Source organism: Idiotropiscis lumnitzeri, chromosome 10, assembly GCF_059441095.1.
Source record: "Idiotropiscis lumnitzeri isolate Australia: NSW breed Sydney's pygmy pipehorse chromosome 10, RoL_Ilum_1.0, whole genome shotgun sequence".
NCBI classification, from domain to species: Eukaryota; Metazoa; Chordata; class Actinopteri; order Syngnathiformes; family Syngnathidae; genus Idiotropiscis; species Idiotropiscis lumnitzeri.
In genome coordinates, this window is record NC_142400.1 from 5,987,011 (window position 1) to 6,001,665 (window position 14,655).

The window sequence follows — 14,655 nt, forward strand, 5'->3', positions numbered from 1 at the left end:
TTGGTCGCCTTTCACGTCTGTCTTCACTTACTACGACAGCTTGCGCCAATAGTGCGAGCCGGTGGGGGGGTGTACACGAAAGAAACAGTACTACGCTCTCGTGAAAGCTTCATTCGAACAACATTCAGTGTTATTGCAATAGAATTAAAGTATACATGTTGTATTGTCTAAGATGTGTTGTTTTTTCAAACACTATATAGATTAGGTCAACGACAATGCGCCAATGACCGTGGAACCGGATAACATTTGCATATGACTGGCATTCCAGCGCACGCTCGCACCAATCAGACAGGACGGCGGGCACATGACAGGGGGCCGTCCCAACCAATGGACGACCGGGGTTGGCAGAGGTGGGCGGGACAAAGGCTGGGCGAGGTTGACAGGAGCAAGAAGGGGGGGGCAATGCAACTAAGCAAGCAAAGCAACCTAGTTTACAACAAGAGGAAGAAGAGGGAGGGAAAAAATAGAATAGAACGGGGGCCGGCACAAAATTACGTGAGTTACTTCGGCCGAGGGTGCACTTTTGTCGACCGTAAAACCTACCCCGTAGTGGACGACGTGTGCCTGCGGTGTGGTCCGCGAGAAGCGGCTAGCTAAACCTGCGTACGGACGTCGGCGCTCTCCACTACTCGCTTCTTGTCTTCCGCGATCGGAACGCTTTAAATCAGAGGAGGAAGAAGGGGAAGGAGCAGGAGAGAGGAACGGGCGGTTGGTGGCGGTATTTTTTTTTGTATGTCCGCTCACCGGAATCGTCGCCTCGGTTGTCGTCTTGTATCGGGGGCGGTAGTGGTGCTGGCTACATTGGTCAGGTTGTGATGGATGAATGCGCCAGTCAACGACATCTGCCCGTACCGAGCAAACAGGTAGAGACACAACGGCAAGACCGTACAGAGCGCGCTCATCTTCGCTGTAATTCGATGGAATAGAGAGTTCCATTCCGTCGCCTCGATGGGCTGCGACGAGCCCAGCGGATAGTTGTTCGCAAACGGACAGTGGAATTGGGGTCGTGCGTGGTTCCAGTACGTCTTTGTAACTGAGACATGAGAACACTCGCGTCGTTTTGGCGTCTGTCTGTGCGGCGTGTGCGCGACCAGGGGCGTGCCCGAGGACTCGCTCCCGAATTGGGCGCCGCGGCGGTTCGGTCTCTGGTGATCGCCCGGAGCATGTAAGCGTAACCCCCTCAAAAAAAAAAGTTAAACCTCATTGGACGCTCAGCCTGTGTCTACATTTTTGGTTTAATCAACCGTAAGCAGCTTCGCTGTGTACGAGGGGCTCCGGTTTTGCGCAGGGAGGGTCGCGAAATGGCCCGCGCAGACTGCGTAGTGGTCGGCCTGATGTTGTAATCCAGGTCGTGGATGCGTTCGAGGCCTCGTTAACCCGTTCAGCGCCACGCCGCAGCACTAATGTAAACAAACAACCACGGGAGGGCATCAGGGGTAATTGGACCAAAGCCAACGAGGGAACCCAGTCTTTGGACCACAATCAACTTTGTTTTTGTCACATTGGAAAGTTTCTATAGTGTTTTTGCCAAACAGTACCTCTACATTTTTCCTCTGCCTACTGTGAAGGATGACACGGATACAAACAGAATCCTCCCGTCAATAGCAGATCAACATTTTGGACCAACTCACCACCCCCTGTAGAAGAGACAACACTTTATAACAAGAGCAAATTACCACATTTTTAAAAAAAATATATATTTTTATTTTGGAGCGCCGTCACAGATTTTAACTCCATCATGTTCTCGTCAGAGAATCGTCAGTATCTTCGCCAAGGATTAAGCATGTTTGGTTAGTCCTTGTTCAATTCATCCTTATTTGATTGCTATTTATTTTGAGTGTAGTGTGATTGAGTGTGTCACCTGAATCAATCTAGAATTCCCCCTTGTTTTTCCCTCCAATGAGAAATTAGTTTCGGTCCTACGACCCCAAGCATATACAGCTTCTTAAAAAAGAGCTTTTTTTTTAATCCGTGTTTTTTCATAATCACAGAAAAAAATCCTTTCTGTCATGGCGATGGTGCATTTAACTTAATTTTCATACCCTAAGGAAGGGCCGAAATTGTGCTGAGGGCTGTAAGTGTTTATATTTGTGACTTCATTACCCCAAAAAAGGGATTGTTTCCGTCATTAGATGTTCTCTCTTATTCCATAAAAGGAAATAAAATGGTGGTAATCGAATTTACAAAGGCCTGCTGCTTTCGAATCAGACTTCAGAGGACAGCTTGTACTTTCTCATATCAGGACCCAAATTCCAAATATGGTTCCGCCCCTTCCATGACAACGCTGATAACTCAAAACTGATCTCAAAAACATCTTCCTCCATCGAAATAAATTGAAATACAATTTATTAGTCTCAGCCCCAAATTACGCAGACTATTTTTTTTTAAATAACAAAATACAGCAATGTACATTATTCAAAACAGTTATGCAATTATTTAGACCGGCAGCAATGAATCCACAACTAATATTTAATCAAAGTAATCTGCAAGTATTTTCATAATTGATTAATTATTTAGAGATGTTTTCACTTCAAATTGTCCTAATATGCAAATATTTTCACAATTGACGCATCATTTTGAGACCTTGTGTTAACCTCAAATTTTCCTAATGCTTAGAATTTCAGCCTTTCAGCTGCAAATATTCTGATATTTCAAGTCTGCCATGAAATCAGACTAATCATCTTTGTGGATCATCAAAATAGGACATTTGCATGCTTCTGCTTTTCATGTGGAAAACAAGAATCAACATTTTGAGACAGATTTTTGTTTCAGACTAAACCAGCGACTGGGAGGGGCAAAAAACATTGTGTGCAAGTACCCAATAATTTTTCTAAAGAATTGTTCACTATGTGCGATTTGTCGCCGTCTAGTACGCTTATAAAAAAATGTTTCTCCCTGTTACCCAAGACAAAAAATATGTCGAGAGATGGCTAGTGTCTCAAAAAAACTCGTCAACTCTTTATTATCATTATTATTTTTTTTTAAATTCCTGTTTGAAATAAAAAAATTAAATCAAAAAAGCAAAATGATGTGCCTGAGACACTCGATGGATGACCCAATTAAAAACTCTGACCCTGAGTTTGCACAAACCCTGTCTTTTCTTCACAGTGTGGACCAATGTCGAGCCTCGGTCCGTTCCGGTTTTCCCTTGGCATTCTTTAGTGCCCTTCCTGGCACCCACCCAATCCGATGCCGCCTCTCAGCCGGGAGAGGGCCAGCATCCAGTCAATCACCCTCACGCAGCCACTCCAAAGACAGGTATGACCAGATTGCGACTTTTTTGTTGCCTAGGTACCGTATTTTTCAGGCTATAATTCACCCTATAGGTTTGGCTGATCCTGAGACTTATTCTCAGGTGTGACTTGCAAACAGTTTCTTAAAAATGAAAGTTTTCACTGGCACGCAAAATAAACATTCCCTCATTGTGTTGATGGCGGCAAATGAGTTCCTGTTGCATTTGAAATTTGCACTTCTCAAAAAAAAAAGAAAGAAAGAAAAGGGATTTATTGTCCAGTGCTAATTCAACATTTTTTTATTTATTTTTTTTGTTCATTGTGCATTTTTTGACTGATGCGACGTATATTCCCGAGCGACTTTAAGAATTTGACCTGAATGTGTCACCTACGTCATCTTCTTCAGACTGCCAGGCAGGGGCGGTGCCACCCTGCGAGCTTGTCGAGGCTCCTCACACCGTGGAGCGGGCTCCCCCGACTCGGCACGCCGCTGCACCCGAGGAGTCAGAGAAGGAGAAAGTGGACACTGAAAGGGAGAGGCCTGACAGTGAGACGGAGAGCGACGTGGATGACCCGTACGTCGTCTTTTGTGCATGTCTCGTTTGCATTCATCTGAGTAAACTTATTTTGTTAGCATCTGTCCGCTAAAATGTGAGCAATCCTATGTGATGGTCTAGCGCGTGAAAGGTGGAAAATGCTTTAATTCGTAGCCCAATCGCTGTTGCGGCTGTTCTTGCTGCGGTGTGTTGTGTACCCACACATGCGGAGAGTGAATTAAATTTTTGCACTTATTTGGGCATCAGAAGCGCTCTATGCCAAGAACAAAGCCGAAGGAACAAAAGCTTTTCTTCTTTCACTGTGCACTATTATCACATGAAAGGCTGCCGTCTCATTCGAGATGAGCTTGGCAAGTGGAGCGTTTTTAATATGAAATACAACCTTCTTCTTTAAAGATATTACCAGTAAATGGGTTCTGATCGAAGGCCACTGCTTTCCTGTCCAAATGAAATAAACCAAATTTTGTCTCCTGTAGCTTCCTCCCTGGCGTTGTGCCCGAGCAGCCCCTCTCCACTTCGCCTGTTAAGCGACGGACTCAGTCCCTAAGTGCGCTGCCCAAAGATGGGGACAAGAGCAGCCCCGGAAAGGTATTTTTTTTTCTCTGTTTAAATGCATTGAACAACCAACGATGAAGTCTTCAGTGTAGGGGGTGGCAATGAATGGTCTGATTTTGTTTATTTTTTTATTATTTAAATTTTTTTCTTGGTGAAAATTAGCAACCTTCCTGTGGAATAGTGGATTACTATACTACTGTAATAATTAAATAATTTTAAATGGAAGATATTCCCTTTTTATAATGTTATTTTCAGTGACAATTTTGTTGTTATGTATATTAAATGTATTATGATTGCTTTTCAAGAGATATTTTCTCCAAAAGAAAGCACTCTCATTTTCGCATTGTTTGTAAAGAAAAAAACGTTTTTAAACTTTTTTTTTTCACTTTTTGATTGGTTGAAGAAATGATCAAAATTACCCAGATTATTTATGTGACTGAAACAAATGTTTGCTGCAACGCCACAGTAAGTTCCAATTCCTCTTCTAAGGCTCAAAGCGATTTTCCTCGCTTACATCACTGGTTAAGAAAGCCAAGAAAAGCTGACACACTTGTCGGTCTTGATGCATGGCGGTCTTTTTGAAGAGTATTATTTTTGGTCGAATTCCAAATATGAGTCTTTTGTAGTTAAACATTTTTTCTGTCTGTCATTCTCAGCGGGAGAAGGACCACATCCGGCGACCGATGAACGCCTTTATGATTTTCAGCAAGCGCCATCGAGCGTTGGTGCATCAGCGTCACCCCAACCAGGATAACAGGACTGTCAGCAAGATCCTGGGCGAGTGGTGGTATGCCCTCGGACCTAAAGAGAAGCAGAAGTACCACGATTTGGCCTTCCAGGTAGAATGACGCAATTTAAAAAATAAATAAATAAAGATTTACGAGATATGTTCAATGAATGTTAGCATTAAACTAGTGGACTAAAATGCTTATATGCATAAAAAAATATATATGCGTCCCTGTATTTATTCCCAAAGTGGTTCTTTCCCCAGGTAAAGGAGGCCCACTTTAAGGCTCACCCAGACTGGAAGTGGTGCAACAAAGACAGGAAGAAGTCCAGCTCCGAAGGTCGAGGTGTCCCCGGAGGCAAAGATATCCGTGAGAGGAGCATGTCCGAGTCGACGGGTTGGTCTCGCAACACTCTCTAAAAGCATGACTCTTGGAGTTTGGCCCGTAATGTCCCCTTTTGTTTTTCCGGCCCATAGAGCCACATTCTGTGGAGATGAAGGGGGTGGTTGGCATGTCGGAGAGGAGTCAGACGGCCGAGGGTCACATGAGCCAGCTGACGCGTCCCAGAGCCTTCTCGCAAAGTGCCGTACACAGCATGGAGAGAGGCGACAGGGGCAATACGCAAGCCCTGGCAGAACTGGCACAGGTAAAAATTAAGTTGCTCACAAATTTTCATTTTTAACTCATAGTCAAATTTGGTCTTCGGAAAATGCAGTTTGAGTGTGTGAGTGAGTGAGTGCAAGCCCAGGTTGTTACGTTTTTTAGGATGTGTGTCATGTGTGTTCCTAACAGGATATGCCATCGGAATTTAAAATTGGATTCTTTATCTTCCTAAAAAAAATAACCACTACATGTAATCCTGGGGGACTTCAATGCTCACATGGGCAATGAGAGCCAGTGGACGCCTCCCTGGTGAGGTGTTCGGGGCATGTCCCACTGGGTGGATGACCCAGGACATGCGGGAGAGACTATTTCTACTGGCTGGTTTTGGAACGTCTTGACATCTTCCAGGACGAGCTTGACAAAGTAGCTAGGGCGAGTGAAATCTGGGCTTTCCTGCTTCATATACTTCCTTCACGACCTGACTTTGGATAAGCGGAAGTTAATGATGATGGCTTTATGTGTAACATAATTTTGAGACTAATTTATATTGGGTTTTTAAGATTTTCAACTTTTTTGACTTTCACCTATAACAAGCTTGCACAACCTGGATTTTACTATGTGTTCTAATTTATAGATATGATGTTTCAGACATTTTGTGAAGCCAGGGATAATTTGTGATTTTTAAAAAAATTTTTTTTAAGATGTGTGGGGATGGAGGCGGCCAGTTTTCCAGCCACGCTCCACCCTTGTCGCAGTCCCAGCGGGGCGTCAGCGAGGACATGACCAGCGACGAGGAGCGCATGGTCATCTGTGAAGAAGAGGGCGACGATGACGTCATCGGTAAGAAACAACAACCAAAATTACAATTTTCTGCCCGTCGCACAGTGCATACTACAGCGAATGTAGAGTAAAGCCCGAGAACCTCCTGTACTTGATTGTCAGTTGTAGTCAAATTCCTATCTATCTCATGAGGGGGCAATATGGCTTTAAAATAAAATCTCTGCCGACCCCGCCCAGCCTATTTTTTTCCTTTTAAAAAAAAATTTCATTTTAGATTTTTAACAATCTCACGATTTCTTTTACAAAAAGTGGCAATTTTTTAAGGTATTTTCTTTATTGACACCGATCAAGTTTTGTGTCCTGAAATTGTGGCATTGAATGTCAAGTGTAGCTGTAGTGCATGTTCTTTTCCAGAGGACCCTTATCCCAGCAGCTCCATTGACCTGAAGTGCAAGGAGCGGGTGACTGACAGCGACAGCGAGAGAGGTTCCGGTGACGAGAGCACTCAGAAGGTAAACGGCCGTCTCGACGGTTGATTCTCAATAAAGTGAAACGTTGCGTCATGAATTCCCTTGCTCTACGGCACTTTGTCTCATGTTTACTGATCATTGTTTCATGAAACATTGAAAAGTTGAAGTGAAGAGAAGTTGGAATCAGATTTTTGACTTATGTTTGCGCCACACTTGTTTGGTAGAATTTTGTAAATTTAACTTTATTCTCGGGCTAGAACGGATTCATTCCATTTCCATTCATTTCAATGGGAAGGATTGCTTCCGTCTGATGTTTGTGTCTCAGGAAGAATGTAGTTTGCACTTGACATCACACAGATGACAGATGCGATCAATCTGGTTCTGCTTTGCTTCCTAGCGAGTCTTCGCACCCGTCATCTGCTCCACGGCGGCCTCATCTTCCGCGCATCATGGCCGTAGCGTGTCCCTGTCTTTTTATCCGGCTGGCAAGCGCCACGACGAGGGGAGATCAGGGGGGTTTTCCGACCCCCGTAAGAGGGGAGATGGTGACATTAAGGACACTTTTGGGAGTGAGGCGGGAGTGCTGCACACCTCCCCTCTCTCGCTCTCCTCAGGCCAGTCGGTTATCTCCGCGTCGCCTTCCCACCTCGGCATCGGCGCGGTGCGAGTGGCATCCACCGTGTTGACCAACGTAATGCGCCCCGTTATTAGCACGCCGCTCCCCATCGTAAGCAAACCCAGAGACGGCAGCACCTTATCCAGCCCGCACCCGCCCGAGAGGAAGCCCCTAACGCTCCAGCAACCGCAACTCCTAATTGGCTCGGCCCCGGGAAGCGGCGTGGCGGCCGTGGCGAGCGGCTACTCCTCCCCGTCGCCTGGCCCCGTGGGTGCCGGGGTGGTGACGAATTTAGTGCTCGGGGGCACGCTGTCCGGGCAGCCGGCCGTGCAGCTCATCAGCCCGTCTCCACAGCCTCAGCCCCCGTCTTCCAACTGCCACTCAAACGGACCCTTGCCTCTGCCCCTGCTCCAACCCCAGTTCCTCCAGAACCCCTCCTCAGCACCCCCGGGGGGTAAGACCATCACGCAAGTACAGTACATACTACCCACCCTCCCCGCCAACCCCAAGAGCCCGCCGCAGCAGCTCTGCCAGCCGACCAGTATCTTCAACCTGCCCGCAGTGCCGCCCACACACGCGCCCTTGGCCAACGGGAAGCAGCAGGGTCATAGTTCGCTCGTGTGTTATTCGTCCAGCCCGGGAACAAGAGGTGAGCGCTAAGAATCATGCTTGAGTGTATTTGGATTTTTCTTGAGCTTCCATACAAATAAGACTTTTGCAGACAGCATACGTCTGAATTGTCTGTTGAAGTCTGCAAACATATACTGTCTGCAAATACACGTGTGAAATAATTTTGCCCTACATCTATTTAACGGAAAAACACGGTTACTCATTTCATATAAATGGAAGTCATAGAATAGAAGGAGTGGTTAGATTAGGCGGGCAACGTGCATTCTGGCAATTGAGTCAAGTTTGAGCATTATGCCTGCCTTCTGAATAAAGTCAGCAAAAGACCGATTGATTATTGGATGTCCTTTAAAAATTACCATCAGCAATTATTGTCCATTTTTAAGAAAAAAAAATGTCCTCGTTCTGCTTGGAAAACAGTCAAGTCTGATGATCATCAAGTGGTTTTCATACATTGTGATAATCAAGTCGAATTTGAAGCATTTTCCCTCCCTTGCGATCAAATTTGGCAAAGGCCCAATTCGTGAGTTTCTCTCTAAGATTATCCTGTGCGATTATCTTGCTGTGCGGTGTTATGAGCGATTAACTAACAAGCAATCAACTAATAACTGTCACTTATATATATTGCACCGATTCAACAAATATTTATTCTTACTGTGCTCAGTGCAAACACAGTCCCCGGTGCTCCAGGGCAAAATGGTCGTCCCCATGGCAACGGTACGCACCGCGCCGGCTCCCACCCAGCAGTTTCCTATCGTGGCGCCGCCTCTTCCTATCCAGAACGGCGCTCAGACAGGAAGCAAGGTTCGCAGCCTCGAAAAAGATTTTTACTAGCTTACATTGTGGAGCACTCATTGCGTTTTTATTTATCCATTTATTCTCTACATATCCAGATCATCCAGATCGCACCCATGCCTGTGGTCCAGTCTCAGCTGCCACAAGGAGGAGCGATCCACCCTGCCAGCACCTTCCCCGTGACAATGGCCACTGCTGCCATTGTGGCTCCGGGCCCCGCAGCGCCCTCACAGGCGGTTCTGCTGCCTCCTCCAACCACCAGGTATGAAGATGACAAAAACCATGCACACATTTCCAAATGTAATGAACACCGGAAGAACAACAAAACAGATTCCTGCAGGTGCTGCGTTTCTGCCTGTGGGTGCAGACTTTAGTTGAAAAAATGAATTGCAAAATGGATGTCACATGCATGGTGTGTGTGCAAGCACTCAAAAATCTCAATGTGTTCACTCACTGGACAACCAAATTGTTCTACCAAGCCCAATGAAATGGTTGGCTTTTTTTCCTCCTGTCAATGGTATAAATGTGATAGTTCACCCATGTTTAGCCAAATAAGGCACTTATTTGTGTAGTGCTTTAATGATGGAATCAATGTCTTAACTGTGTTGGACTACCCAAATGACACAGAGCAGGAATCAGGATTGTTTGGAATCTGCATGTGTGGGGGCAAAAAAAAAAAGCAGAAGTACAGCAGGGGTGCTGCTGTGGCGGAGCAGCTCTATTCTGGAAGCGTTAGTCATGCTACTGGTGGCCCCTGCGCTGCCTCGGCCGTCCTCCCCCACACGCTACCTCTCAGCTACACACCCACACGTACAACAACGCATCCTCTGCACAACTTCTCCTTTTGTTCTCTGACCAAGCTTCCTTCCTGTATCTGTCACATTGTTCAACCCAGTCAACCCCTTCAACATTTTCCGCTGACAAAGTCCTTTCAACTCTGCAGGATCACCTATGTGCAGTCCACTCCGGGGGTGCCATCCTCTCTGCCGTTGGTGTCCACCACAGCAGCCTCCCTGTCCTCGTCCTCGCCTTCCTGCACCTCCCAGCAAGCCCTGCCTCTGCCCGGCTCCGCATACGGGCCACCTTCCCTGGCCACTCTCGGCTTTACCACCATCCCGCCGCCTGGCCAGACGCTGGTTCAGCCACTGATCGCTGGTCAGTGCAACAGAGTTACATCATTTCATTTGTTCCTTTAAAAATACAGGCATCCCTTGCTATACCGTGGTTCACATCTTTACAGATTTTCTTCATCAGACATTTTCTTGAACAAACGGTAATATACAGTAAACAAAATCACATTCTTAGGTGGCCTCAACTGACGCTATCACTCAACTCGCATAGTGGCTAAACACTATTTGCCATTTTAATGAATATCCAGTCTTTTTGCAATTGGAAGCTTGGAGGCTTTTTGCATGCAATATAATGCAGTTTAAATATTAACAGCAGCACTTCAGTAAATTAAAAAAAAACAGTTCTTAACAGTCGTACCCTTATGCAAATCACTGAACAACTGTTATTTTGTTTTAATTGTTTCACTTGATTTTGCACTTGTTTGGCTGTCAGACTCCTACTTCAACACTCTTGTCCACCTGCATCCAGGTCAACCACCGCTCCTGGCCACAGCGCCGTCTCCTCAGCCCCCCAGTTCGGCCCCCGTCTGCGGTTCAGGCGGACAGATCGTCACCGCCATCTACCCTCCTTCGCAGAGCGTCACCATGGCGACCGGGGTGGTCTCCATGGCGGCCGTACCACCTAGCGCGACTGTCTACTCTGTCTCCACTCCCTCTATGGTTTCCAGCCACATCATGGCCAAGCACACGGCGCCCTCCGCCGCCATCACGGTCCTGCAGCCGCATCTAGAGCGCCACCTGCCTGCCAACGGAGCTGTCGACGGTCAGGCTGAGAGGCAGACAGAGGTGATGATGCAGCCGGACCGCCAGGCGCAGAGCGCCATAAGTAATAGCTCAGCAGCGCCCCCTGGTGGACCCACTGTTCCTGCAAGGCCCTGCAGTTCTCCGCTTCAAATCGGGACACCTGGTATGCCTGTTCACATTATGACGCAGAAAAAAGAATAGAAAAGTAGAAGTATTGATTGAACTCTAAAAAAAAAAATAGTATAGTCTATGGACGCATCAAATGATACTGCATTTTTTTTTAGCAACGGACTGTCTAGAGTTGGCGTAGTGTTGTATTCACTTACCGTGGTATTGTTGTGTTTTACTTTTTTTTCGTATTCTGTGGAATAAATGCAATTTGTATTTTATTTGATAGTTTCCCTTAAATTTTCAAAAGAATTATTTATTTTAATCATGCATTCAATTATTACATATTATAACTTCTCTCTCGCAGCCAGCACACCTGGCGCAATCAAGCTCAGCCAGCTCCCAACCAGACCGCCCCAGAAAGTGAAGGCAACGCTGGCCAGCATCCCAGTGGGCAGCTACGATGGAGGGGGTCGCGGCAAGGAGCGAGAGAAGGAAAGGGACAGAGAGGTCACCGCGGCCGCCTCATCCAACAGCCACTTCTCCTTTGACCCGGAACCGACGGGAGCGACAACTGTGTCTCCCGCTTCACATTCGGCTGAGGAGCCTCCGACCTGTGACATCACAACAGAAACCACCAGAGAGGTAACTAGCTAGCTTACACGTTGGGCTGTGTATGTAAAGGGAATATTCAGTGATGCCTTCAGATGCGAGTGACCCCACTTCAGAGCAAAATTCTGAGTGTTATAACTTTTGTATATTTATTTATTTATTTTTACAGGCGGGATGGAAGGACTCCCTCCCTTCCTCTCCTCTACCTCCCCCGTTATCCACCGAGCACACCCTACCGCCACCGCACACTGACAAAGAAGGACCAGCGCCAAAGAAGATCAAAGCCCGCCCCCCACCACTAAAGAAGACATTTGACTCCGTGGACAAGTGAGTGCTGGCAACCCAACACCATATTGCCAGCGGGACGGCGCGCTATATGTTGCGTGTCTTTTGTGTCTGCTGGTCGGGAAGGGTGCTGTCGGAGGTCTACTTCGAGGAGCGCTTCGCTGAACTACCTGAGTTTCGGCCCGAGGAGGTGCTGCCGTCGCCCACTCTACAGAGCCTCGCCACGTCACCCCGCGCCATCCTGGGAAGCTATCGGCGTAAGCGGAAGAACTCAACAGGTCTCCATTTGTCAATTGTTTTTGTGATGCAAGTTTAATTATTTCCAGTGATGGTGTTTTTAACTCAAAACCATCAAATTGTTTTTCCCCATTAAATTTAATGGAAATGTGTTTTTTGTTTCTCAATAATGAAAAAAAACACGTTATAATATTGCACATGTATAGAATTAAATAGTTTGTCAATCTTCAAGTCAAGGTTTACTCTTTAGTGGTAACACCCAATAGTCATGTTGCTTATTTTGTGCTTCAGACTTGGACTCGGCCACTGACGATCAAGTTTCTCCAAAGAGGAAGAGTCGGCGGCGTTCCAGCTGCAGTTCGGAGCCCAACACACCCAAAAGCGCCGCCAAGTGCGAGGGTGACATCTTCACCTTCGACCGGCCAGGTAACACATTTACACTAGCTACTACACCAAATCTCAAAATTATTCAGAGTTCAATTAGTTGTAATTCTCTTTCCTAAATGGAGACAAAGATTCAAGGTGAATTAAAAAGAAACGCAGTGCATCAGATGTATTTTTTCCATAGGCACTGATGGCGAGGACATCCTAGCTGAACTGGAGTTTGACAAAGTGCCGTACTCGTCCCTGCGACGGACGCTGGACCAGAGGAGGGCGCTGGTTATGCAGCTGTTCCAGGAGCAGCAGGGCTTCTTTCCATCAGGTTGACAAAACAAACCCTACCGTAGCAGTGCACCCTACCAAAATAGATCACAATATTTGAGTCAAATTTGACAGCTTGCAACATGATAATAATAGTAAGATAAATAATAATAATTACAAATGCAATCAAAAAACACACAGCAAGTGGGACGGTAAATTAAAACTTCCTTTACAAGAGTTAAAGGTGGTCATAATAATCAGAAAAAATGACAACGAATGTACTGTGTTAAATCTGGTCTGTGAATACAAATGAACATAGATGAAATAAGTGATAAGTACATTCCTACATGAGTACACGCAGACTGGCTAACAGGTTAGCCAATTAACAGCCAGACAGTACGAGAAACCCAATAAACGGGTTTCTCGTACTGTGCTATACACACCACAACTCAGTGCTTTAATTCATCTGAGTGTACAGTAAAGAGCGTAGATTCTGCTCTTCTGGTTAGCAATGTCAGCAAATGCTCATACGAATTGTGTGGATTAAGCATACTTCCCATCTCACATTTGAGTCGAAAAAAACATTGTTGTTATCGAACCATGGAATTGACGTTGTCCTCCTCCGCTTGTAGCGCAAGCCACGGCCGCCTTCCAGACCAGGTACTCAGACATCTTCCCTACCAAGGTGTGTCTGCAGCTGAAGATCAGAGAGGTCCGGCAGAAGATCATGCAGACGGCCACCCCGGCCGACGCTGCCTGTCTCGCCGGCCCCGCTGACTCGTTGCCCGGACCCTCCGGCGCCCAGTCGGGGGATGGGCCCGGGCGAGAGGACGAGGACGCGGAACCCGGAGCCGAGGAAGATCCTGGCGACTCGCAGGACTCTTCCAGATGAGGACTTTTGCCACAATGTGGATTTGTAGTCCCATCTCTGTAAGCCCAGTGATATGTCCATTTTGAACAAAAGTACCAAAAAAAAAAAAATATGTTGGACAAACCATGGCAACTGTATTGAGATTCCGGAACATTGGACTCCCTGGAAACTTCCCATGGATGTTAAGTAAGACCAAATGTGTTCATTGACGTTAAAAGAAGAGGATACATTTTATCTGGATTTATTTTGAATGATGTTAAGAGGGAAAGTCATCAAATTTCTTTTTTTTTTTTCCCTGGATGTAGTCGCTTCCAGTAAGGTTCTGCTGACATTCTGGGGGGCTGGGACCCTCAAGATTTTTTTTTCATCCCTCAACCTGGAACCACTGGCATGATCAGTTGCTTTTCCATCTTACCGACAGGCCACTTCCGGAGAGCTCTTAAAAAAAAAAAAAAAAAAAAGGACTGCAGAGTTGACAGAAAGTGGACTTCTGGCTGTGCCATCATTCCCGCTGTACCCTGCGTCAGTGTCTGAAGGAAGCAAACATTCCTGTGCCTCTCATTGGTTGCGCATGAATGAAGGTTGGCCCATGGTGGCCATTTTTTTTTTTTTATATATTTTTCATTTTAACATTGTGTTGGCTCCACCTGTGACTTTTATTATTCCGTAGATTTTTTTCCTTGCCCTTCCTTTGGAATTTTTGGAGGTATGTTCTGTACCCTTCCCCTGTGCTTTGTCTTCCCTTTAACAAACTACAGGCGTTTTTTTTTTTTTTTTTAACATTTATAGACCCACCTCAACACTCTTCTTCTACTACTTCCTCCTTTTGTCACTTTATGCCTTTCCTCCCTCCAAACGGTCACAATCAAACTAGAACAATTGTAACAGATCATGTGATCTCAGTGCAAAACTTGTTGGGTAAATACTCTAAGAGTCTACATACATGGACCTTGTATCATGGGACAAAAACTGGACACTGAAAAACAAGACATCAAGGGGGGAGACAAAACAAATTATATGGCTTTTAATGTTTTTGTGTTTGTTTGGCTGTTCCAGTATCAA

The 14,655-nt window shown here is 46.0% G+C and overlaps 1 protein-coding gene across 4 annotated transcripts in view; it reads left to right on the top strand.

Annotated features, from left to right (window-relative positions):
• Positions 1 to 14,625, top strand: part of cicb (capicua transcriptional repressor b) — a 36,099-nt gene extending 21,474 nt beyond the window's left edge. For 2 of the 4 annotated variants that reach the window (XM_088305962.1, XM_088305961.1), the window contains exons 3-21: positions 3,109 to 3,258; positions 3,640 to 3,808; positions 4,267 to 4,378; positions 5,002 to 5,184; positions 5,337 to 5,469; positions 5,550 to 5,719; positions 6,378 to 6,516; positions 6,871 to 6,968; positions 7,324 to 8,191; positions 8,834 to 8,973; positions 9,063 to 9,226; positions 9,908 to 10,119; positions 10,564 to 11,001; positions 11,314 to 11,591; positions 11,728 to 11,885; positions 11,961 to 12,121; positions 12,372 to 12,506; positions 12,649 to 12,783; positions 13,355 to 14,625. In XM_088305962.1, coding sequence (XP_088162088.1) covers positions 3,109 to 3,258; positions 3,640 to 3,808; positions 4,267 to 4,378; positions 5,002 to 5,184; positions 5,337 to 5,469; positions 5,550 to 5,719; positions 6,378 to 6,516; positions 6,871 to 6,968; positions 7,324 to 8,191; positions 8,834 to 8,973; positions 9,063 to 9,226; positions 9,908 to 10,119; positions 10,564 to 11,001; positions 11,314 to 11,591; positions 11,728 to 11,885; positions 11,961 to 12,121; positions 12,372 to 12,506; positions 12,649 to 12,783; positions 13,355 to 13,614 — 4,103 coding nt within the window. In that variant the 3' untranslated portion in view covers positions 13,615 to 14,625. The remainder of the gene's footprint in view (positions 1 to 3,108; positions 3,259 to 3,639; positions 3,809 to 4,266; positions 4,379 to 5,001; positions 5,185 to 5,336; positions 5,470 to 5,549; positions 5,720 to 6,377; positions 6,517 to 6,870; positions 6,969 to 7,323; positions 8,192 to 8,833; positions 8,974 to 9,062; positions 9,227 to 9,907; positions 10,120 to 10,563; positions 11,002 to 11,313; positions 11,592 to 11,727; positions 11,886 to 11,960; positions 12,122 to 12,371; positions 12,507 to 12,648; positions 12,784 to 13,354) is intronic. The other 2 variants (XM_088305964.1, XM_088305963.1) reach the window with 2 other exon arrangements.
• Positions 14,626 to 14,655: the final 30 nt, after the last annotated feature.